Here is a 25,722-nt window from a genome sequence, read left to right as displayed (position 1 = left end):
TTCAGGGACTTCCCTGGTGGTCCAGTGGTTAAGACTCCTCGCTCCCAATGCAGGGGGTCCAAGTTCAATCCCTGGTCAGGGAACTAGATCCTGCATGCTGCAGCGAAGATCCTGTGTGCCGCACCTAAGACCCGGTGCAGCCAAATAAATTAAAAAAAAAAAAAAAAAAAGAACTACATACTCTTCAAAATTTAGATGTGGATGGTGAATTCTTTCTGAGGCAGTGTGGAATAGTGGCTGAGAATGAAGGCTCTGTCATTATTCTGTCTTTGATGTGTCCCAGTATTTTGACTTATCAATTGATTTGCCTCAATTCTTACACATAACTTAAAAATAAATTAAAATCACTTTAACTCTCAGAGGTCTATCTAATTGGTACTGTTAAGTAACAACAGTAAATCTAAATCTTAAACTTAAAAACAACAACAAAAATCTTGGCCAGATCAGTGAGGTGACATATGAAATGAAGTTTCAAAGGGGCTACATATTATCTTTCCAATTTAATATTATTCTATAAATTGCTCATTGCTTGAGGGGAAGGAGGAGAGGACGAGGTTATTTTTTTTCCTAATTGCAGGCACATTAAAAAAACTGAAAAATCACAAAATTATGGAGGTACAGTACAAATAACACTTCTTGCGGTACGCGGGCCTCTCACTGTTGTGGCCTCTCCCGCTGCGGAGCACAGGCTCGGGACGCGCAGGCTCAGCGGCCATGGCTCACGGGCCCAGCCGATCCGCGGCATGTGGAATCTTCCCGGACCGGGGCATGAACCCGTGTCCCCTGTATCGGCAGGCGGACTCTCAACCACTGCGCCACCAGGGAAGCCCCAAATAACACTTCTTAATGAATCTTTTGAGAGTTAAGTTGCTGACTTAATGCCCCATCACCCATGAATACTTTAGTTTTCCTATAATCATGGACATTCTTCTATATAACCATAATATAACTTCTATAGTCAGGAAATTAACATTGCATAATTACCTCTAATCCTCAGGCCCCGCTCTTCCATGTTTGGGCACTGACTCCCCATTCTGGATTGCCCCAGTGTGCAGACACCCTTATAATCCTGCTTCTCCCCACACTGGGTTGCTCTTTGTAGATTTACTCCTCGCCCAGCATAAGCTCTGATCTCACTCTAGGCTACCATTCCCCTGCCACAGCTCCCATTCCTGTTCCCACGCTATACTTTTCCTTGCTCTGCCCTTTGTTTTGGGAAGGAGGTGGCTAATAAATAACTGGGTCCTTATTGCTTCCCTCCAGATCACAATTGTTTAAAACATTCAAGTAAAATGAAATGCATAAGGAATTTTTTGTTTCTAGAACTATTGCAAGGCAACTTCAAATGGTGTACCTCAATCCTTGTCAATTTACTTGCGCTTTTAAGTCTACAGATGTGGTCCTAGTGAACTACACTATATCTGTCTCAATGTTTTATAAACTTTTTAAAAGCAGCAGAACTATTTTTTCCAAATGAAATGTTACATAGAAGCTTAATAGGTAAACCAGATCAAAGCAGAATATGCTGTTAAAAGTAGACCTTCCTCACATAACCTCCCTTCCCCCTTGCTCCCATGACCCACCCCAAAGCTGGGAGGCAAGTGGGAATCAGCAATAATCAACCTCTGCCTAATGACTGAGGAGAGGCTCCTAGCTTTGCAACTGCTCTGTGTGGGACCTCCTGTAACTCAGATTTCTTTGGGGTTGTTCTCCCCCACCTTTGGTATGGAGGCTGTCCTCTGGTTGGTTGACCTAGGGCCCTTCTTCTTTGGCCTTCCTGATCCTGTTGTCCCTAGATATTTCAGAACTGACTTTTAAAAATAAACTTGAGTTAATTGAGAAGCTTCTGGATAACCACCATACCTCCTTAGGTAGGTTTTTTCCTAGGTATTTTATTATTTTTGATGCGATTGTAAATGGAATTGTTTCCTTAATTTCCCTTTCTGGTAGTTCGTTGTTAGTGTATAGAAATGCAACAGATTTTTGTATATTAATTTGTATTTATATTAATTTCGTATCCTTCAACTTTAACAAATTCATTGATGAGCGCTAGCAGTTTTTTGGTGGCATCTTTAGGATTTTCTATGTATAGTATCATGTGATCTGCAAATAGAGACAGTTCTACATCTTCCTTTCCAATTGGGATTCCTTTTGAATAACGACCATAGAACAACCCTAGGTTTCTACAGAATATAATTCAAAAAAATTTTAAAATACCATTTGGGAAGGAGGTGGCTAATAAATAACTGTGTCCCTGGCAACCCTTTACAATTCTGAAATCGTAAGCCTGTTACTGTTGTATAACAGGATTTCTCTCAAAAATGCATGCCAATTTCCTGCTTGAAGAATTGCATAGGGTTTCTCAGGCTACTGTTCTACAGAAGGAGCAAATAGGGGAGCTTTAAACTTAGCTGTTCATACTCTTATCACAGCAAAAATCTGTACGAAATAAGATTGTATTGCTCTTTCTGTGACCTTTGTTTAAAGAAGAACAGTTGATAGACTAAGTTGTTTGAGCTTAATTTAGTTGTCCTAGCTGCCGATGCCTCTATGGATTCTGTACCTCACTAGTGCTCCAAAAATTGGAGGGATAATTAAGGTTTCTTGATAGAGTCATTGGCCTCAGGTTAATAACCTTTGTTCTAGGATATGAGGTGAGGATGCTGGGCAGAGGGAAGGGAAGGACTAGAGGTGAGACTGCATAGCTGGGAAGTGGAAGAGGCAGGATCCAACCAGACTGTGATACTTGGTTTTTGTTTTTGTTTTTTTTTTTTCGGTACGCAGGCTTCTCACCGTTGTGGCCTCTCCTGTTGCGGAGCACAGGCTCCGGACGCGCAGGCTCAGCGGCCATGGCTCACGGGCCCAGCCGCTCCACGGCATGTGGGATCTTCCCGGACCGGGGCACGAACCCGTGTCCCCTGCATCGGCAGGCGGACTCTCAACCACTGCGCCACCAGGGAAGCCCCAGACTGTGATACTTGGATTTAAGCTGTTTGTCAGCCATTTCTCAAGAACGGACAAATCTGCCTTCATTCTATCTGTGTGCTTTTAATAATGTAATAAAACCCACTTCTGGCTGACGTAAACAGAAAAGGGCAAGTTTATTTTACAAATACAGGTTGTCTTATGGAACTCAAGGACAAAGATGTTCCTGGGCTTTGGGATGATACTAGAACTAGGGTCTGGAAACTGACGGAATTTTCTTTCATTTCTGTTTTAAGTGAGGCAGTTCAGTTAATGGATGGTTATTGTAAATCAGGAAGACTTTCCAAAAGTAAGACCTGAAGTAATCATCTGAAAGTGTAGGGGTGTGCTCAGGGTTGAGGAGAGAAGGAGGTATTTGCACACGAAAACCCAAGGAAAATAGAGTTTCAGGTCTTATTGATGTCAAGTAATTAGGAGGAAAAAGAGAACTGAGGACTGTAGCATTAACTTTATCTTTATGTAGCAGTGATTTATGCAGCAAGTAAAGGGGCATGGTTAAGAGGCACTAGATTGCTGGTTTCCTCCCTGTTTAAAGCCAGAAGGCTGAGCAAGAGTACCTCTAAGATCCCTTCCAACTTCAAAGCTCTAAGACTTGGTACTCTGGCAGCATCAGCATCACCTGGGAGCTTGTTAGAAACACCTACGGAATTCCCTAGTGGTCCAGTGGTTAAGAATCTGCCTTCCAATGCAGGGGACTCGGGTTCGATCCCTGGTAGGGGAACTAAGATCCCACATGCCTTGGGACAACTAAGCCCATGTGCCAGAACTACTGAGCCCACACACCACAACTAGAGAGAAGCCCGCTCACCTCAACGAAAGATCCCACGTGCTGAAATTAATTAATTAATTAAAATAAATAAATAAGTTTTTTAAAAAAAGAAAGAAATGCCCAATCTCAGGCACCACCCTAGACCTACTGAGTTGCAATCTGCATTTTAATATGATTCATAAATAGTTAAATAAGTTTGATGCATCCAGCAATGGATTATTATATAGGCATTAAAAAAAGATGGTTTGTGTATGAATTGCTAAAAAATAATATAAAATGGCTATTAATATTAATTAATGGTTTCATGATTCCATTAAAAAACCTACTTGTGCATGTAAAAAAGTCTGAAAGGATATAAACCAAATTGAATTATAGATGATTTTCTTTTCTTCAAATTAATGTGTTATCTGAACTTTTAAAATGAGCATGTGTGATTTTAATTTCATTGGAGAAAAAAGTAAGCTATGCTTTCTTTCTGCTTTGTTTGGCTGCGCCGTGCACGGCTTGTGGGATTTAGTTCCCCGAACAGGGATCGAACCTGCGCCCTTGGCTGTGAGAGCACAGAATCCTAACCAGCAGACCACCAGGGAATTCCCTATGCTCTCTTTTTGAAGTCACTTCAGATTTAACACCTAGAATAGTGGTTAAAAGCGTGGACTCTGATGTCAGCCAGAGTTTGACTCTACCATTTTCTGGCTTTTTGACATAGGCCTAATAAGTTGGCCTCTGGAAGTCTTGGTTTTCTTATGTACATAATATGATAATTAATAGAACCTACATCTTGAGAGTCTTGAGGATCAAATGAGATATTGGATGTCCAGTGCTTAGCACAGTGCCTGGACATAGTAAGTGCTTGATAAATGTTAGCTCTTATTACTATTATTATTCCTTTTTTACAGATCCGTTCACACCCTCCCCCACCAAAAGCCTTCCCTTGGCAAAAGAATAGCAATAATAACAATAAAAACAAAACAGTAGGCTAATGGCCTTGGTAAAGTATCAAATTGAAAAGAAATAAGATCAAGGTTTCCAAAACTCCCCACAGTTATAGTGGACAAAAGAGGTTTGGATAAAAGTACATGGTGGGGACTTCCCTGGTGGCACAGTGGTTAAGAATAATTCACCTGCCAATGCAGGGGACACGGGTTCGAGCCCTGGTCTGGGAAGAACCCACATGCTGCGGAGCAACTAAGCCCGTGCGCCACAACTACTGAGCCCGTGTGCCACAACTACTGAGCCCGTGTGCCACAACTACTGAAGCCCGTGCGCCTAGAGCCCATGCTCTGCAACAAGAGAAGCCACTGCAATGAGAAGCCCCTGTACCGGAAGGAAGAGTGGCCCCTGCTCGCCGCAATTAGAGAAAGCCCGCACACAGCAACGAAGACCCAACGCAGCCAAAAATAAATAAGTAAATAAGTAAATTTAAAAGTACATGGTATTAAATCTAATGGTATTATCCTGTAGGGACAGCCTGTGGATCGGCAGCACATTTTTTTTGTTGTTGCAAATGTTTCTCTGTTACCTGTTCTGTTTCTTTGTGACAGGACACTTGAATTAGCTTTAGCAGAAGAGAAATGGAGGAACCATAGAACATTAAGGATGAATTCAGGAAGACCCGAGACCATGGAGAACTTGCCTGCTCTCTACACTATTTTCCAAGGAGAGGTATATTCTTTTGGCTTTGAAAACTTCCCATTTATATTAAGCGTAGATTGAAGGTGAAAAGCAGCTGGGTTTGGAGCTTCTGTCCACTTGAGAATGTCTTGAACATTACAATTTAAACGGGAAGGGCTAGCAGAACATCTGGCTCCCACATGTACCTCCTCTGAGCTCCAGACTTCTAACTACATACTTGGCATCTTCATTTGGATACCTCACAGCATCTCTAATTTATGCTTTTTTCTTTTTTTTCGGCTGTGCTGCATGGCTTGCAGGAATCTCAGTTCCTCGCCAGGGATTGAACCCAGGCCACAGTAGTGAAAGCCCATAATCCTAACCACAAGGCCATCAGGGAACTCCCTCTAATTTATGTTTTAAACTGTATTTTTGGTTTTCTCACCAAACCTGTTCTTCCGGTCTTTCCCATCTCAGCAAACGAACCCATTATTCATTCAGGTACCCACGCTAGAAATCTGGGCATCATCTTTGATTTCTTCCCTTGATTTGATCTTGTTTCCCTCCCTCTCCAGTCCATTATCAAGTACTGTCTTTCTGCCTCCCAAATATGTCTCTGGTGTCTATACTTCTTTATCCCTTTGGCACCCCATTAGTTTAAGTTTTCATCTCTTGCCTGGCCCTCCTGGGCTCCCTACTTCTTTTGTAGTCCACTTCCAATCAGTTTTTCCACGTTGCAGCCAGAATAACACTTGATTGATTGATTGATTGATTGATTGATTGATTTGGCTCCTTGCACAGCTTGTGGGATCTTAGTTCTCTGACCAGGGATTGAACCCAGGCCCTTGGCAGTTAAAGCCCCGAGTCCTAACCAGTGGACCGCCAGGGAATTCTCCAGAATAACATTTTAAAAACAGATTGGACCAAGTTGCTTTCTTGAAGTTCTCCTAGGCTTCTCATTGTACTTGAATATATCCAAACTTGTTTTCATGACCCTTACCTGACTTGGCTTCTGCTTACTCTGGCAATGTTGTTTAGTTCCACTCTACTCATGCTGTAGCCACTCTGGCCTCCTTATAGCTCCAAACATCTAAGCCTGCTTCCTTCTCAGGACTTCTACACATGCTGTTGTTTCTAACTGTCCCATTTTCTCACCAACTTCTTTTCATCTTTTAGGTCTCAGCCCTAATGTCATCTCCTCAGATCTTTTTCCCACCATAAATAAATAGGCTCATGTTATATTTATTTTGTACTTGTTTAAAGTCTTTCTTTCTCAGAGGACACTAAGCTCCATGAAGACAGAGCCCTGTCTGTTTTGTTTACTGTTGTATATCTCAGTCCCAGGTAGGTGGGTAGAAAATAGTAGGTGCTCAATACACCTTCATAACTGAGTGAATGATCAGTCTTTGAGGGAGGAGACATTGTATTTGTTTAGAGAGCAGAGGCTTTGGAACCAGGCAAAACCTGGATTCCGTCCTAGCTCTTTTACTTACTGTGTGATCCTTGAGATCGTCACTTAATTTCTTTGAGCCTCAGTTTTCTCTTTTGTTAGATGGAGATAAAAACAACTTTCATAGGATTGTGATGATGGTTAAATAAGCTATCATCTATAAAAACACAATGCCTGAGACGTAGTAGGAATTCATTAACGTTATCACCCTTTTTTTAAAAAAATTATTTATTTATTTATTTATTTTTGGCTGTGTTGGGTCTTCGTTGCTGCGTGCAGGCTTTCTCTAGTTGCGGCCAGTGGAGGCTACTCTTCGTTGTGGTGTGCAGGCTTCTCATTGTAGTGGCTTCTCTTGTTGCGGAGCACGGGCTCTAGGCGCGCGGGCTTCAGTAGTTGTGGCACTCGAGCTCAGTAGTTGTGGCTCGCGGGCTCTAGAGCGCAGGCTCAGTAGTTGTGGCACACGGGCTTAGTTGCTCCATGGCATGTGGGATCTTCTGAGACCAGGGATCAAACCCGTGTCCCCTGCATTGGCAGGCGGATTCTTAACCACTGTGCCACCAGGGAAGTCGCCAATCGCCCTTCTCTTGAAGCAAAAGTGAAGCCAAAAAATTGTTTTCAGCGTCTTATGAGTGCCTGTAGTATTTTAACTGTATCATTCTTATGGCATTCATACTTGCTTTATGGTTGACAAAAGTTTTACCACCTAATAACATGAGGCCTTTGAAGACAGACTTTGTGACTGTTGGTTGGTTATAGATAAATGTGGCTCTAGACTTCTGTTAAGTGTATCCCAACTTGTAATGTAATAGACAGGATACAAAGGATGATAACATTCTAACAAATAGCAAACAACTCTGCTCTTCAGAGCCTCTGTCCTCATTCTTTAGGGCCCATAGTATCCCCAGAGATCGGTGAGGTACCAGGGCTTAGAAAATGGAAATGGTAGCTCTGGAGATGAAATTGATTTTTCTGATCATGAAGCCCTCACTTGTCGGGTGTTGCACAAAAGAAAGAAGAGCTCTCTGCCCTCCACAAACTGACTCAGATTTCTAGTAAAGTGGCTCCTGATCTATGTCTTTTTCTTACATGAGATGGGGCTTGAATTAGTGTAGGTTTTATATTTTACCATCAAGGATGGATGGGCTAGGGTGATGTTCAGAAAGAAGTTTATAGTTCTAATACTAGAACTATAGTTTTACTATTCCAGGAACACATTTTGAAAAATGCCTAGGAGTGACTGGAATTAGGGAAAGAGAAATTTCATGGTAAATTGGAAACAGGAAACTATTTTTCAGAATGTTCATCCAACAAACACTGAGTGCCTAATATTTAAAAAGAAGAATTTACATTAAAATTCAAAAGAAATTTTGTAGGCCTAATGTATGTTAGCACTTTGACGTTACCTGTCAATTGACTTTCTCCAAAGAAATTGTTAACCCCATTTTATGGATAAGGAAACTTTTTAGAAGTTAAGTAATTGCCCAAATGATTAATAAATGGCAAGTTCTAAATCAGATTCTCCAGGTCTGCAGTTGGGGTTGTTCAACTGTTCATAAATGCATGGAGGAACCAAAAGACCCATAAGAGAACTCTTTTGACTGAATTGGGGTAGTATAGGAGGAAGGTAGATGGTAAATCTGGTTGTTCCACAGTCATTTGTTTGTACCTCTATCACGACATTTATAGTCTGTCTTGTACTATTGTTACTTGTATATGTGTCTGTCTCCTCCATTAGATTGGGTGTTACTAGAGAGTAGAGACCATGTTTATCTCATGTATCTTGGTAACTTATTCAAATTCATTTAAAAACAGACTGGGCATCTCTCTCTCTCTTTTTTTTTTTGTTTTTTGTTTTGGCTGCACCAACTGGCATGCAAGTGGCATGCAGCTTCAGTATTGAAAAGTGAGGTTGTTTTAATTTATAGCGGCAAGGTGATTTGGGCTCCAACTTCCAGGTGCTGCTTTTAAGTTGTTTAGATAATTATGCCCTTAACTAATGATGTTAGACAGCATGAAGCATTTTAGCCCTCTTTCTAGAACCCTGGAGCAAAAGCCAAAGTGCCTTTAGTTGGTCCAGAAAGAAGGGATTTTCTTTTATTGCAGTTAAAAATATTAAGCCTTCTTTATCCATGCGGCCCTGTTTTACAGAGAACAACTCGCTTTGTGAACTTGGATAAGTACTTCATGTCTCTGATCTTCACTTTCCTTATTTGAAAAATGACAGGATTAGATCAGCTAATCTCTAAAGTCCACCTTGCCTTGATTTTAAGTACTAGTATCTGCCTGGTTGTACTGTTTCTTTGGGAATATCTGGTTCCTAACCCAGTGTAGCATATTCATCATTGTAAAACAAGAGTTTAGAAATTTTGGTTCTTAACCCATTCTTTTTTTAAATAAATAAATAAATTTATTTATTTATTTTTGTCGTTGTTGGGTCTTCATTGCTGCGCGTGGGCTTTCTCTGGTTGAGGCGAGTGGGGGCTACTCTTCGTTGCAGTGCACGGGCTTCTCATTGCTCCTCTTGTTGCGGAGCATGGGCTCTAGGCGCGTGGGCTTCACTAGTTGTGGCTCACGGGCTCTAGAGTGCAGGCTCAGTAGTTATGGCGCATGGACTTAGTTGCTCCACGGCATGTGGGATCTTCCCAGACCAGGGCTCGAACCCGTGTCCCCCGCATTGGCAGGCAGATTCTTAACCACTGCGCCACCAGGGAAGCCCCCCCTTCTCCTTCTTCCTTCCCCTTGTTTTAGTTATGTTTAAGCCAAAACAGTGATTGCCCAATATGAGATAACTAATTTTAAAGTCACTGGAAAGGACAAAGTTTATATGTGTAAGATTGTATTGAATATTTTATAAATAATAATGAATTTAGTGATAAATATAGTGACAACTTTAATCCCAATCCACAATTGGGGGGTGGGGTGGGCTGGAGGAGAGCAATAGAGGTAGAGGCTGGGATAATGATTTATCTGGCAAGGCTTTTGGGCCTTTTGTTTCTATTACATATTGCATATTACATAGATCCATCAAGCCTCTAACTTCTCCATTTTAGGTCAACTCTGCAAAAGACAACTCTTTTTCTCTCTGATTACATCTTTTCAGGTTCTGTCAGATGTCTGTGTATTGGCTTTTTCTCTAATTGTCTTGATAAAACCCAAGACTGGTTTGGAGTGAAGTGGAGCAAGCGGTATGGTCTGGTTGGTTTGAAGTTTAGGAAAAAGAGATGTTCTACATGATCCATTTCAAATTATTAAACTTCTCCATTTGGATTGGAGGCCTCAGTTCCAGATAATATAAAGTGTAACTTTATTACCTAATTTTCTGTTGTTTGTTCCTATGTCTTTTTGAGGGATTTCAGTACATGTGGGATTTGGGCATTCCTAAGTACTGTCATACCATCTGACAAACACACCAATCTCACCAATGTTTTTAATATGATCACACATACCTGTCAGTCTAAACTTCAAAAAACCAAAAAAAAAAAAAAGCATTGCAGTACTATTTAACAATAGCCAGGTCATGGAAGCAACCTAAATGTCCATAAACAGAGGAATGGATAAAGAAGATGTGTTACATATATACAATGGAATATTACTCAGCCATAAAAAAGAATGAAATAATGCCATTTTCAGCAATACGGATGGACCTAGAGATTGTCATACTGAGTGAAGTAAGTCAAAGAAAGACAAATACCATATGATATCACTTACATGTGGAATCTAAAAAAAGCTGCAAATGAACTTATCTATAAAACAGAAATAGAGTTATAGATATAGAAAATAAACTTATAGTTACCGGGGAGCGGGGATAAATTGGAAGACTGGGACTGATGCACACACACTACTATATATAAAGTAGATAATAAGGACTTACTGTGTAGCACAGGGAACTCTACTCAATACTCTGTAATGGCCTATATGGGAAAAGAATCTAAATAAGAGTGGATATATATATATGTATAACAGATTCACTTTGCTGTACACCTGAAAGTGACACAACATTGTAAATCAGCTATACCACAATAAAAATTTTTTAAAAATTTAAATTGGGGAATTCCCTGACAGTCCAGTGGTTAGGACTCTGCACTCTTACTGCTGAGGGCCCAGACTCAATCCCTGGTCAGGAAACTAAGATCCCACAAGCTGTGCGGTACGACCAAAAAAAAAAAAACTTCAGAAAGAACATAATGTTTGACAGAACATCACTTTTAGGCAGTTTTGCAGCAGACAGAGGCAGTCAGTACCAAGTAGAAATTCAGGGAGACAAGGTTAAATGCTATGGGAGAGAGATTCTTATTTGTGTGACAAAGATTCTTTTTTTTTTTGTCTTTATAGGTTGCTATGGTGACAGACTATGGAGCCTTTATCAAAATCCCAGGCTGTCGGAAGCAAGGTGGGAAACTATAACTTGAAATTCAGTGCTCTCATTTCACTCTCTTTACCGTCACCCCCACCACGGTTTAATTATAGGCTCTACTTTTTTCGGAGAGTAGTTTGTGTTTTTAGTGTAAAGATACGAATACGGACAGTTGATGACAGTTCGTTTTTAGCAAGTCTTAACTCAGAAGAATGGTGCTCTCTGACTTGTGGGGAGGGCTGGGGCATAACCACTTGTGTTCACTTCTAGAACTGACTCTTCCCTAAATTTCACCTGTGATCCTAGGGCGAGTCACTTGACCTCCTTTGGCTTAGGGTTTGGGGGAGGGCAAGCTACTTATTCTCTGAGGCCAACATTGTGAGTTTTCTGGTATATGGCATGTGGAAAGGAAATAGTATTGTAACCAATACAAATATATATAATGCTTTACTTTTCTTCACAATTGATAGGTATCTATTGAACATTTTTGGAGTATCCTTTTCACATCTGTAATCTTACTTGTTTCTCAAAACAATTGTGTTAAGTAGAAAAGGTAGGTTCCACAGACTGGTGGGCTGCTCAGAATGATTGAGCTAGGTCGTGGCATGGCCAGGACTAGAACCCAGGCCTCCTGATGCCTAGCCCAGTGGGCTTTCTGCTCTGTTATACTGCTAGTGAATCAAAAGACTCAACTTGCTAATTCCTTGTGCTAAAATAAATGAAAGATTTATTAAAGATTTTAATGTAAAAGATGTAACCAAAAGTGTTTTTTTAGAAGAAAATAAAGAAGAATATTTGACTATATAAAAGTCAATATAGGGCTTCCCTGGTGGCGCAGTGATTAAGAATCCACCTGCCAATGCAGGAGACACGGGTTCGAGCCCTGATCCGGGAAGATTCCACATGCCGCGGAGCAACTAAGCCTGTGCGCCACAACTACTGAGCCTGTGCTCTACAGCCTTCGAGCCACAGCTACTGAAGCCCACGCATCTAGAGCCCATGCTTCGCAACAAGAGAAGCCACCACAATGAGAAGCCCACGCACAGCAATGAAGACCCAACGCAGCCAAAAATAAACAAATTTTTTTAAAAAAGTCAATATAGAAGTATATTTGACTACGTAAAAGTCAAAAACATAATTGCAAAAATCATCATATGCCAAGTTAAGTTAGGAAAAAGAATTTTCAGTCCATATCACACAGGACTAATAAAAAAGAGGAAAGTAGGAAAAGGGGCCAAGGATATGAAAGGATAATTCATAGGAGAAAAAAATACCAGTTGAGCAGTAAATATCTTAAAAGATGCTCATTCTCAATATTGATTAAAAATATAATATAAATATAAACTGTGACATATCCATACAATGGAATACGGTTCGTCAGTACAAAGGAATGAGAATGAAGTATTGATACATGTGACAACCTGGATCCGTTTCCAGAAAATTTTGCTGAGTGAAAAAAGCTAATCCCAAAAGTTTACATATGTTATGATTCCATTTATGTAACATTTTTTAACAGCTTTTTTGAGACATAATTCACATACCTACATTTCATCCAAAGTGTACAATTCAGTAGTTTCTAATATATTCTAACATATTCACAGAATTTTGCAACTATCACCACAGTTTGAGAACATTTTCGTCAGAAAAAAGAAACACTGTACCTATTAGCAGTCACTCCAAATTCCCTGTCTCCCTCTCTCCTCTGCCCCCGGCCTTAGACAACCAGCTATCTACTTTTTGTCTTTATGTATTTGCTTATTCTGGACATTTCTTATAAATGGAATCATACAACATGTGGTCTTTTGTGATGGGCGTCTTTCATTCACTTAGCATGTTTTCAAGGTTTACCTGTTTTGTAGCATGTATCAGTACTTCATTCCTTTTATTGCCATTCCAAAATGTGTGGAATCAACAGCCAGTTCTCCGGTTCTCTGATTCTTTGATAGCAAGTGGGCGTCCAAAAATTCAGTTAATTCTGACACTAACTACCCAGAGGTACTATCAGACTCTACAGGTTTAAGGTCTCAGTCTCACAAGACTGCCCTCATTTCAGACACCACTTGCAAGTATCCTGTCCCTGTGTTACGCACACTTCTGTCTGACCTGGCTATGAATTTGAAGGTTCCCACACCACCTTCCCAAGATTGGATAACTTGTTAGAACAACTCACAGAACTCAGGAAAATGCCATACTTAACAGTTACAGTTTATTATAAAAGATACAAATGAACAGCCAGGTGAGGAGGTACATAGGGTAGGGTCCAAAAGGACCGTGAGTGCAAGAACCTCTGTCTCTGTAGAGTTGAAGTTCATCACCTTCATGGTGTGTGGATATACTTGCCAACTCAGAAGCTCTCCAAACCTTATCACTTAAGGGTTTTTGTGGAGACCCCATTACATGGCCATAATTGATTAAATCATTGACCACTGATCATTTAACTCCATCTCCAGCCCCTCTTCCCTCCCTGGAAGTTGGAATGGGGCTGAAACTTCCAACCTTCTAATCATACAATGATTCCTCTGGTCGTTACCATCTCCCATCTTGAAGCTCTCTAGCGGCTGACCAATAGTCACCTCATTAGCATAAACTTGGGTAAGATTGGAAGGGTCTTGTTATAAATCACTAGATGCTCCTATCAGGAAATTCCGAGAGTTTAGGAGCTCTGTGCCAGGAACCAGGGACAAAGACCAAATACATATTTCTTATTATACCATAGTATCAGTGCTGATATCCTAGTTGTGATAGTTTTGTGATATCCTAGTTTTGCCAAATGTTACCATTGGAGGAAACTGGGTAAAGGGTTCATAAGATCTTTCTGAATTATTTCTTTCAACTACATGTGAATCTAAAATTATTTTTAAAATATTTTTTAAAGTGTTGGCTATTTTCCAACAATAGTTCCATTTACTATTGAGATCGTAAATTGTTACATACTTTGGTAATATCTGTTAACGTTTTTAATGTGCTTACTCTTTTGATCCAGCAGTTCTTTAGGGAATATAGTTTGCTTTATGGAATTACGTAAATTATGTACATCTATGCAGTGAACTATGCAGATGATAAAAAGAATGATAACTGTATTTTTAAGATACTTTGGTGCTGGTACTGTCTTCCTTTTACCATAAGGGTCAATGGAAAGTTTTTATACAATTCCACCACACCGATACCTGACTGATAGCAGTTGTAAGACACCATTGGTTATAAGAAGCATTCCAATTTCAGAGATGTTAAAGTGAGGGGGAAAAGTGCATCAGTAAAACAGGGTAAGTCTCAATTTACTGAAATGGAAAGGTGTCTAAGCTAACAAAGTGAAAAAGCATGTTGCACAAGAATTTGTATAGCATGACCCTTCCCCCTTTTAAAGCATGTTTACATATGCCTAGTATTTTAAACATTATTGCGTATATTTAGAAGAAAGTCTGGAAGAATAGGCAACAAATTATTAACAGTGGTCACCTCTGGGGAGCTTGGTTTGCTAAGGGAGAGATGTACATGGAAAAGGGACTTTCACTATTTGCAATTCTTTAAAACAAAATTTTTCTTTGACAGAAGTCCAGCAGTTGATTTTGCTAATAAAGCCATACCTCTAGCCTTGGAGACTATGTGCTCTGCTGCAAATTGCATCTTGGTGAATTAGAAATGGCTCACCAGTAGTTTCCAAGCTCGCAATAAGCAATCTGTAATAAAGTTTCTCATTTTACGTTCACTGGGATGTAATGAGGTGTAACTCATCCTCATCCCTATAGGGTATGCACCTCTTTTGATCTGAGGACAGCTTTTCTTGTCAGTGTACTTGCCATAGCTGCCGGTACCTGAAAGTCCCATCCTTACTTGAATATTTATGTGACATTTTGGGGACTGTGTGGCAATTAAAGGCCTGCCATCTTCCAGCAGTTAGTCTTCAACTCACTTGTGTCCATAGCCTGTCAGGTGATGCCTCTGATTGTGACTGCCAGTTTACAAGTCAATCTGTCAGTCTGACAGCTGTGCTAAGACAAGCCTTGGAAGGGGAGCTCAGGGAGCCAAATAATTAGATGGAAACTCTGTGAGTTCTAATGCTGGGCACTTCTGTAGGTTCATTGGGTAACTGGAGCAGTTACAGTGTATTTTAGCTTCTCCACCCTTGAATGGAGGAAGATTATTAAGTCCCACCCTGAAAGGACTGAGTTATGAAATAACTGGTCTGTAGATTTTAACATCTCTCATTCAGGAAGGTAGACTCTAATTTGAGTCATTTTTCTCAGATTTCTATTTTCAGAATTTTTTAATCACTACTGAGTTAAAGACCCCTTCCTAGTATTGAAGTCTAAACTAGATTTTCCTTCCCCTCTCATGGTGTTGTCCAATAGAACTTTCTACAGTGATGGAAATGTTCTATATTTGTTCTGATGTGTTTTCTAACACCAACCAGTTCTCCAGTTCTCTGCACACCAACGGGGTGTCTAACAATTCAATTCAATTTTGACACTACCGGGAGTTAGTGTCAGGTCCCATAAGTTAACGGGGCTCATTCCCACAAGAATGCCCCCACTTGAGATGCTAGTCGCAAGTCCTGAGCCACCCTTATTTCTAGCTGACCCACTATGAATCAGGAGTTCCATTGACCCCCTCCACAAATTTGATAATTTGCTAAAATGGCTCACAGAACTCAGGAAAACACTTTCTTTTTGTTTGCTGGTTTATTATAAAGGATACAAACAGGAACAGCCAAACGGAAGAGATGTATAGGTTAAGATATGGGAGGAGGGGTACACAGAGCTTCCATGTCCTCTGGCATAAGACCCTCCAGCAAGCTGAGGTGTTTACCAACCCAGAAGCTCTCTGACTCTCATTGTTCAGGAGTTTTTATAGAGCTCTATCTCCAGCCCCTCCCCCAGGAGGTCAGTGGAGCTGAAAGTTCCAATCCTTTAATCACTTGGTCTTTCTGGTGACAGCTCCATCCAGAAACTATCAAGGGGCCCCACAACTAAGTCACCTCATTAGCATAAACTCTAGTATGATCAAAAGGGGCTTACTATGAATTACAAAGACACCCCTATCACTGGGGAAATTCCAAGAGTTTTAAGAGTTCTGTGCAGGGACCAGGGACAAAGACCGAATATATTTTTGTATTATACCACATCTGTGCTGTCTAATACAGTAGCCCAGCAACTTTTAAATTTTGTTTATTTTGATTAAACTTCAGTGTAAAACATCTGTAGCTAGTGACTATCATAGTGGACAATGCAGCCCTATATATTTATGAAGTTCTTTTTTTCTCTACTATCCTCTGCCCACCAGCACTAAACTATGAAATTTTGAGAGTAGAGATTGTTCAGTGTTAAACACTTTTAAAGTGCCTTGCTTGTGGTAGTAGCACAAATATTTTTAACAAAGAATTCAGGTTTAACAAATAATTATTGAGTTCTATTTTCTGGTCAGTATGTTATGTGGGAACACAGAGATAAGAAAACATAGTTCCTGCTGCTCTCAGATTCTTCACAGTCTAGAGATGTAAACAAATTACAATGTAGTGTAATAAAATAAGTGAAGTTGCCGTTAATCCACTGAACTGTGGAATAGTTAGGCTGTTGGGATGAGTCAGGGCCTACTACAGTGCCTGAGATATAGTGGTGTTCATTGAATTTTATTAAATGAATATATGAATCCTAGTCCCAGCTCCCCCATTTACTAGCTTCTTGACTATAGCAGGTTGCTTAGTCCTTGAGCCTTAGTTTCCTTATCTGTGAAATGGGATGATGTGTATACTTTAGTTTCTTGACAAGCAGGATGATGTCTTACTCATCCTTGGATCCACTTTTGCTTATAATATAGTGGATATTTAGTAAATGTTTGAATGAATTCATAATCTCAACAAGATAAAGGATGTGCAAGCACTTTAATTTATGTGCTTACATTATTGTCATATACTGCTGATTGGCGATAACTTATTTGACAAGTCTAGAGAGGGAATGCAGATGCCCCAAAGATAAAGGAGACCTTTTATTTTGACATTTTTGGGCTGCAGCTGTCCCCTAATAGTTTGTAAGTTTTAACCTCTTTCCTTTATTGTCAATGGAATTTGTGAAATTAATGGTGAACCTAACACAGTTGGGAGAATATTTTTAAGGGAACTATAATAGGCTGTCTGTTTTTCTCATATGGCGATTTAGATGCTAGCTCTTTCCAAGTTGTCAGAATTTTTTTTTTTCTTTCTTTTACCAGCATACACTCAGATGGGACTCATTCTGTTTAAGTGTTATGTTAGGTTTACTGAATGATGATGGATTTGATATGCCCTTTGGGCATTTACGGCTTAATGTCAGAGATCCAGACACACACTCCCCCCTTCCATGTGACATGATGAGCAAAGCATTTTTGTTGGTTTCTGTTCTGGAGCATTTGCTAGAACAGAATTAGATGTGTTTCTACTGTTGTAGATGAGATCTTTCTCTTTTTAATTGAAAAGATAACAGATTGATAATAAAGAAAAAAATGGAGAAATATCTACTGTGTTGTAGAAGACCTGACAGACTCATATTTGAATTGCAGTTCTTTCTTTATCAGCTTTGTGACCATGGACAATTTACTTAACTTCTAGACTATTTCCTCATGTGAACCTAATGTCACAGGGCTGATGTAAGGTTTAAATGAATGTGTGGATGTTCTGTATCTAGTGAAATACCCAGTACCAAGGAGGGAGCCTCATGTTTTATATGGTGCCTTCTACCATATGCATTTAATCCAACTGTTGGTGGTGTATGTGGGTAACAATGAAGTACCTCCCAAGAATTCAGGCTGTCTTCTGAGAATGAAACTAATGATGAATCCTACACAGAGTATAGGATTAGCCATAGACAGAAATATACCAGGTAATTGCCTGTAAATCTGTGACTGAGGAGTTGGGAGCATTCAAGACTTCAACAATATAATTTGGGTTTAATTCTAGGGAAAAAGGGATTGGAATGAAATTGCACTTTAGTAGGCTGAAGTCTAATTGATTGTATCATTCTACTAGGGAGAGATTATATGAGCAGATATCAATCTCTGGAACATAGTAAAAGAAAGCCTGAGAGCCTGAAGTTGGCAGTGTTTATTTTGCCTTAATAAGGAAAAAATGAATCTGATGGTAGGAACTAGAGAGATGGATTCTTTTATGAGGGGGTCCGTTAAATCTTCATGGACTGGAAACATCTCTCAAAACGTTTGTCTCCCTTTTGTTCTGATTCCGTGTTGAAGCAATTTTTGATCACTAATCTAATTTTTAGGTATTTGATACTGGCGTCAGTGGGTAGTTTACCTAGATACGGACTTGGAACCTTCCAAGTATAAGAAAAGTATATCCTCTGTTGTAAATTAATAAATTGGTGAATTGTGTCTATCACCAAACCATTCACTAAATTGACAGTCTGATTAATGTATTTTGACATGTACGCATCTGCATGCTGAAGGCTCCTGCATTTGTATCTTCAGTTTACACCCCTTGTCTGAACTACAGCCTTACATGTCCAACTGCCTACCTGACATTTGCATTCAAGACTGTGGGCTAGACCATTTCTCTTGTTTAATTCACCCAGTAAACTAAGGAGATAAGCCATTAATGTTTCAACTATAAAAATCCTACACCCCAGCATAACAATTTTTATGTTCCCTTTTCATCTGTGTGCATATGAGACATAATTTTACATAATTTCAATCATAGTGTAGATATCATTTTTACATTTTGCTTATATATATATATATATATATATATATATATATATGGGTTTTTGTGATTAAAATTTTTATGGTTAAAACTATTGCATGCTTATAGGGGCTTCCCTGGTGGCGCAGTGGTTGAGAGTCCGCCTGCCGATGCAGGGGACACGGGTTTGTGCCCCGGTCCGGGAAGATCCCACATGCCGCGGAGCGGCTGGGCCCGTGAGCCGTGGCCGCTGAGCCTGTGCGTCCGGAGCCTGTGCTCCGCAACGGGAGAGGCCACAACAGTGAGAGGCCCGCGTACCGCAAAAAAAAAAAACAAAACAAAAAAAAACGATTGCATGCTTATAGAAAAATAAGGGAAAAAACTACCAAAGCAAATGATTGTTGTGTGATATTACTACCACACAGAGATAGGCACTGTTAACATTTCAGTGTATTTCTTTTTTTTTTTTTTAATTTTTATTTATTTATTTATTTATTTTTGGCTGTGTTTGGTCTTCGTTTCTGTGCGAGGGCTTTCTCTAGTGGCGGCAAGCAGGGGCCACTCTTCATCGCGGTGCGCGGGCCTCTAACTGTTGCAGCCTCTCTTGTGGAGCACAGGCTCCAGATGCCCAGGCTCAGTAGTTGTGGCTCACGGGCCTAGCTGCTCCGTGGCATGTGGGATCTTCCCAGACCAGGGCCCGAACCCGTGTCCCCTGCATTGGCAGGTAGATTCTCAACCACTGCGCCACTAGGGAAGGCCAGTGTATTTCTTTATGGTCACACATGTGCATAAAAATTAACATTGAGATTAAGATTATATTCTATATATACATTTTGCAGCTTTTACACTTAATGAATGTTAAACATTTCTTTGTCTTTTAAAATACTTTTTGTAAACATTTAAAAGCATTATTCTATCATTCAGATGTACCACATAATTGTTTTAAGTTGTTTGTAGTTTTTCATTATTAATGCTTTACAAAAGTGCCATATTTAACTAAGAGAGATGACTGGGCCAGAAAATATCCTGCTTTGGGATCACATGGGAGAAGGACAAATGGTTAACTCATTCTTTCTTTGTGGTACTCCAATAAATAGACCTGTTTGAGAAAAAAAAAAAAAGTTCTCTCAACTATATTAGGTTCAACAGTAATTTCTTTCCCAACTTCCATTAGCAGTTCAGGAAAGAAGTGAATTTGAGAATTAGAGGACAGTTGTAGCGGAAAAATGTCAAAATGAAATGTTTCCCATTCCTGTAGGGCATCTGAATTTCCTCTTCGGATTTTCCATTTAGGTTACTCTGCTCATTACATGATCATGAAAAAGAAAAAAGCCCAGCTCCATGAATTTTATCCAATTTAGAGATTATGTGATGGTCTAAAATTTTAAACATGGGTTATATAATGTATATAGAATATTTTGGTTCCTGGGGTATTGAACGATAGGCTATCAACCTCCAGAATCAGCTGAATTAGGTCTGAGAGACCCAATAACCATGATCAGAGAAAGCAGTGGCTTCCCACAGGAGCTCCAAACACAGAGGGTAGATATTTTGAGTTACAGGCATGTGCTGACAACTTTGCGTATGCATGTGTGTGAGAGAGAGACTGAGAATAAAGGTTAGTAATTCTCTCAGGAAACTTCAGGTAGGGCAGGTTTTTTGGACATAAATCTTTGTTTGACTTGTCAAGTTTTTTCTTTAGATTACTGGATTATTTTCATTCAAAATAATTGTTTATTATATACATTTCCCTCAATATAGTTTTCTCTATTATTAAAACATCTGAAAATAAAACATTAACCTGCGATCCATAGCAGTTTAGATGATTTCTTTCTAATTTTTAGAATTTGTGTTAAGCATTTTTATTATTTAAATGAGAAAATGCTAGTTGCCTACAATGCTTGGCACATAGTAGGCACTCAATAAATATTTGCAAAAGAGTGAATTATTGATGTATTTTTACATAATCTTTTGAACATTGTTTTTAATGGGCCAAGTAGCTGTACCATAGTTGACTTAACCATTACCCTATTGCTAGATATTAGGTTGTTTCTAATTTTTTTCTGTCTTAAAAATACATTGAATATTTTGATATAGATCACTTTTCTAGGTGCATATAGATTTTTCTGTGTATAAGATTATTTTTTTAGTCTCAGAAGTGATTATGGGTCAAGTTAATTATTAGAACTCTTGGTCGCAAGGGACAAAAATACAGGAGAAACGTTTTGTCTAATTTAGCTGGGGAGTAAATTTACCTTCCACCAGGGCTGGATCAGGTGCTCAGTTTATGCCTTCAGGGCTTTGGTCGCTCGTTTATGCAGCCTCTTCTTTTGCTTCCCTCTGGCTTACTCTTGCCGCCTGGTGGTAAAGATGAGCATTGGTAACTTTCTGTAGTTTATAATCCTGACAAAAGGCTTGAGAAAGTGGATTTGATTTAGCTAGCATCTTGTGTCTGTCCCTGAACCAATCAATTGTTGTGGCCTGGGGAATGAAGTAACTTGATTGACTACGCCTGTGTCATGTGCTCACAGCTGGGGGTCAGATCAGCTCCAACCAAATTACAAGGATTGACCAGATTATTTTAGAATGTAGGGAAGGTGGCTCTCCCAGAAAAGGACCTTGGACAGACAAGGAAAAGGATTTAATTTTATTAAATATTTTTATCACTCTTGATAGCCATTGCTAAATGGTTTCTAAAGATTTATATTAGCCTCAGAAATATTTCTTATTTTACTATACTCATATCAACATTGGATATTATCTTCTAAATATTTTGCTAATTTAATAGATTAAAAATGTCACCTTGTTTATATTTACTTTTTTCACTTATCATAATTATTTTCTGTAACTGTAATTTAAATGGCTGCTTACTCCTTTCTTTTTTGCTTTGGCTGCGTTGGGTCTTCGTTGCTGCGCACAGGCTTTCTGTAGTTGGGGTGAGCAGGGGCTACTCTTCGTTGCAGTGCGTGGGCTTCTCATTGCGGTGGCTTCGGTTGTTGCGGAGCACGGGCTCTAGGCGTGCGGGCTTCAGTAGTTGTGGCTCACGGGCTCTAGAGCACAGGCTCAGTAGTTGTGGCGCACGGGCTTAGTTGCTCTGCGGCACGTGGGAGCTTCCCGGACCAGGGCTCGAACCCATGTCCCTGGCATTGGCAGGCGGATTCTTAACCACTGCGCCACCAGGGAAGTCCCTGTTGACTCTTTTTTGAAAGATTTATCATAATTTACCAAGCTGTTTTCCAATTATTTGTCGTTTAGATTGTTTCGTAATTTTTATTTTTAACCTTGGTAGGTAATAATACTGCAAGTATTTTTTTTTTACATCTTTATTGGAGTATAATTGCTTTACAATGGTGTGTTAGTTTCTGCAAGTATTTTTATATGCCATAGATTTTTGCCTCTACTGAGTTTTTCTTTTGGAAAAATTCCAATGGTGATAGTCTTGCATCAAAGGTATAGACATCTGTATGCACTTTGTTTTCAAAGAATTTTACCAACTTGTATTTTTACCAGTATTATATAAATATAGTTGTTGTATTACATCTGTACTAACATTAAACACTATTTTAAAGAATATTTGTTTGTTGATTAGGTATAAAAAGTGATCTCAAATTGTTTTTTTGTTTTTTTAAATAAGTTTATTTATTTATTTTTGGCTGTGTTGGGTCTTCGTTGCTGCACGTGGGCTTTCTCTAGTTGCAGCGAGCAGGGGCTACTCTTGTTGCGGAGCCTGGGCTCTAGACGTGCGGGCTTCAGTAGTTGTGACATGCGGGCTTAGTTGTTCCGTGGCATGTGGGATCTTCCCGGACCAGGGATCGAAACCGTGTTTGATCCCTGCAGTGGCAGGCGGATTCTTAACCACTGCGCCACCAGGGAAGTCCTCAAATTGTTTTAATTTGCAGTTTTAAATTAATGAAACCTTTTTCAGTGAATCTCCAACTCTTCTCCTTACTGTGTTATTTAGAGTATGAATACCAGACATGCCCTGTGCCTTATTTTATTTCTTCTTCTTGTGCTCAGGTCTGGTCCATCGAACTCACATGTCATCCTGTCGCGTGGATAAGCCCTCTGAGATAGTAGATGTCGGAGACAAAGTGTGGGTGAAGCTTATTGGACGAGAGGTAAAGTTCTGTGCAACTCTAACTTATTAGAAAGGATTAGGAAAAGCTGGGATTTTCTTAGTATTTCATGATGATATTTCATGAGTGTGTATGCATTGTTAACCATGGCTGATAATCTTATTTTTGAATCCTGCCACTATAATCTGACTTGAATTTAAACCTTTGGGCTGTCTGTCATGCAGACTCAGAAGGAATGGTGTGAACTGTATGTAATAAGTGTGGTGCAATAAGTACATGTTTATAAAACTTCCTTCCCTGAAGTTCACCCACATGGTGGGTGTGAAGAAAATACCAAAAAAAGTAAAGAACCAAAAAGAGAGAAGAAAACTTAATCTATGAGACTATCTTGTAGTAGAAATCTTCCAGATGGACTTCAATTTGGACCAAAGCAAAAAGGGGCATAGAGTTTACAGTCATTTTTTCCTCATACCTGGCACCATGCAATGTGAGGGAAATGAGAAAGCACTGGAGGATCCTGTTAACAGCAACTCACTTGAGGGTCTGCGGGTGTGGACAAACCACAGGAGAGATGTGCACATACACTGAGACCTGCTCTTTTACCAGAGAATGGCAGGGGAGACAGGCCTGAAAGAGATATTATTCGACAGTATTTGAGTGCTTATTATGTACTAGGTCTGAGGGATACAAGAATCAGATGTAAATGACTCCAGTGGTTATGGAACTTATATAGATTATAACTGGAGGAGACGAATAAAAAGTAAGCAAGCTAAAATAATTAAAAATAATTATAAATTATAGTAAGTGCTCTAATAGGTTCAAACAATGTGGAGGTAGATTTAGATAAAGTGGTCAGGAATGGGCTTTCTGCGGGGATGGTATATGAGCTGAGACCCAAAGGAAAAGGAGCTAGTCATGTGAAATGTTAGGAAAAGAATATTCCAGGCAAAGAGAATAGCTAATACAAAGACCCCAAAGTGAAGAGGGCCTTCAAATGCTGGAGGAAGCAAAAGAAGACCAATGTGGCTAACAACTGTCTTCACATTTAAAGAGGCTCTTAATTGTTTTCATGTTTTGTTTTGTTTTGTTTTTTTGCGGTACCCGGGCCTCTCACTGTTGCGGCCTCTCCCGTTGCGGAGCACAGGCTCCGGACGCGCAGGCTCAGCGTCCATGGCTCACGGGCCCAGCCGCTCCACGGCATGTGGGATCTTCCTGGACCGGGGCACGAACCCGTGTCCCCTGCATCGGCAGGCGGACTCTCAACCACTGTGCCACCAGGGAAGCCCCTGTTTTCATGTTTAAAAAGCTTTTAGACGAAGTCCAAAAGGAGATCTAGTCCACTGGAATGTTCTGAAACCTATTCCGTGCTCATGGATCTCTGAACAGATTATGCTGAACTATCTAAAAGAAACAGCTTTTATTTTCTTCCTGGTTACTTCCACAGGCCCCAGATTTCTGAGCAACCATTTTTGTCTTTCCCCCCAGGAGGGTCAAGAATGATAAGAAAACCGTTTCCTAAAATGCTTTTGCCATAGGATCTGCTTGTTATGCTTATTAGTACCCGCAATGTTCAGAGCACAGGACCTTGGCCATAAGAGGAACTCAGTGTTTGTTACATGATAAAAACTTCAATTCTTCGATAATTTTAGACCAGCAGTCTAAATGATGTACTTTGAGCTTTTGCTGACTTTGCTTTTGTTTTTTTCAGATGAAAAATGATAGGATAAAAGTATCCCTCTCCATGAAGGTTGTCAACCAAGGGACTGGGAAGGACCTTGACCCCAACAACGTTATCATTGAGTAGGTAAAATGTTTGGAAAGGCTAAAATCCTTCTACTTCTCAAACCACAGAATGCTGTAGTGAATCAGGCCCACTTGAGAACTCTACTATTTGTAGGCTATGATGCTGATGAGTTATGTGACCTTTGTGAGCTTTGGTTTTTAGAGGTATAAAGTGTTAAAGATAACACATTACTGCATAGAGTTCTAAGATGAAATGCTAACATGCACCTCCTAGCATAGAAGTGCACTGTCAATGGTTTCATCTCCTTCCCCTTATTCTTTTTCAGCTTCTGACCTTTAACCAGTTAGCCAACAAGCATTCATCATGAGATATTTGTTATTTGCCTTTCTCCTAGCTCTGGGACTGAAAAAAGGCAGAGACCATGTAGGAGGAATAACTCCAGTGGGGTTTTAGACTCCTGCGTCTTGGGATATGCTGTGTTCTGAACACAGCACCTTACTTTCACTGGCTCTTCTGACCTTTCATTTATGAATGGAAAATTTTCTCTGTAGGATACTGGCTGGTGATACAGGGAATTTGCTGTCTCAAAATCTTTCTTGAATACAGGCATACTTTGGAGATACTGTGGGTTCAGTTCTGGACCATCACAGTAAAGCAAATATCTTAATAAAGTAAATCGCATGAATTTTTTGGTTTCCCAGTGCATATAAAAGTAATGTTTACACTATATTGTAGTCTATTAAGTGTGCAATAGCATAATGTCTAAAACACAGTGTATGTACCTTAATTAAAAAATACTTCATTGCTTAAAAAATGCTCAAACAATGACAGTAGTAACATCAAAGATCTCTGATCAGAGATCACCATAACAAATATAATAATAATAATAATGAAAAAGTGTGAAATATTGCAAAATTACCAAATTTGATACAGAGACATAAAGTGAGCAAATACTGTTGGAAAAATAGTGCCAGTAGACTTGCTCAACGCAGGGTTGCCACAGACCTTCAAATTGTAGAAATCGCAATATCTGTGAAGCTCAGTAAAACGAGGGGATACCTGTATAT

General features: G+C 39.7%; 1 protein-coding gene across 4 annotated transcripts in view; it reads left to right on the top strand.

The window, feature by feature from the left end:
* Positions 1 to 25,722, top strand: part of ZCCHC17 (zinc finger CCHC-type containing 17) — a 56,578-nt gene that overhangs the window by 3,392 nt on the left and 27,464 nt on the right. The window contains exons 2-6 of one of the 4 annotated variants that reach the window (XM_089897233.1): positions 2,785 to 5,162; positions 5,299 to 5,419; positions 11,151 to 11,208; positions 22,853 to 22,953; positions 24,620 to 24,711. In XM_089897233.1, coding sequence (XP_089753359.1) covers positions 5,354 to 5,419; positions 11,151 to 11,208; positions 22,853 to 22,953; positions 24,620 to 24,711 — 317 coding nt within the window. In that variant the 5' untranslated portion in view covers positions 2,785 to 5,162; positions 5,299 to 5,353. Of the gene's footprint in view, positions 1 to 174; positions 5,163 to 5,298; positions 5,420 to 11,150; positions 11,209 to 22,852; positions 22,954 to 24,619; positions 24,712 to 25,722 lie in introns of those variants that run through there. The other 3 variants (XM_030759875.2, XM_022575044.3, XM_089897243.1) reach the window with 3 other exon arrangements.

The sequence above is a fragment of the Delphinapterus leucas genome, chromosome 1 (assembly GCF_059928025.1).
Source record: "Delphinapterus leucas isolate spDelLeu-1000000601 "Yukka" chromosome 1, BTC_Dleu_Yukka2, whole genome shotgun sequence".
NCBI lineage: Eukaryota > Metazoa > Chordata > Mammalia > Artiodactyla > Monodontidae > Delphinapterus > Delphinapterus leucas.
The sequence above is the reverse complement of the archived record's forward strand: the minus strand, read 5'-3'. Positions and strand labels throughout refer to the sequence as shown.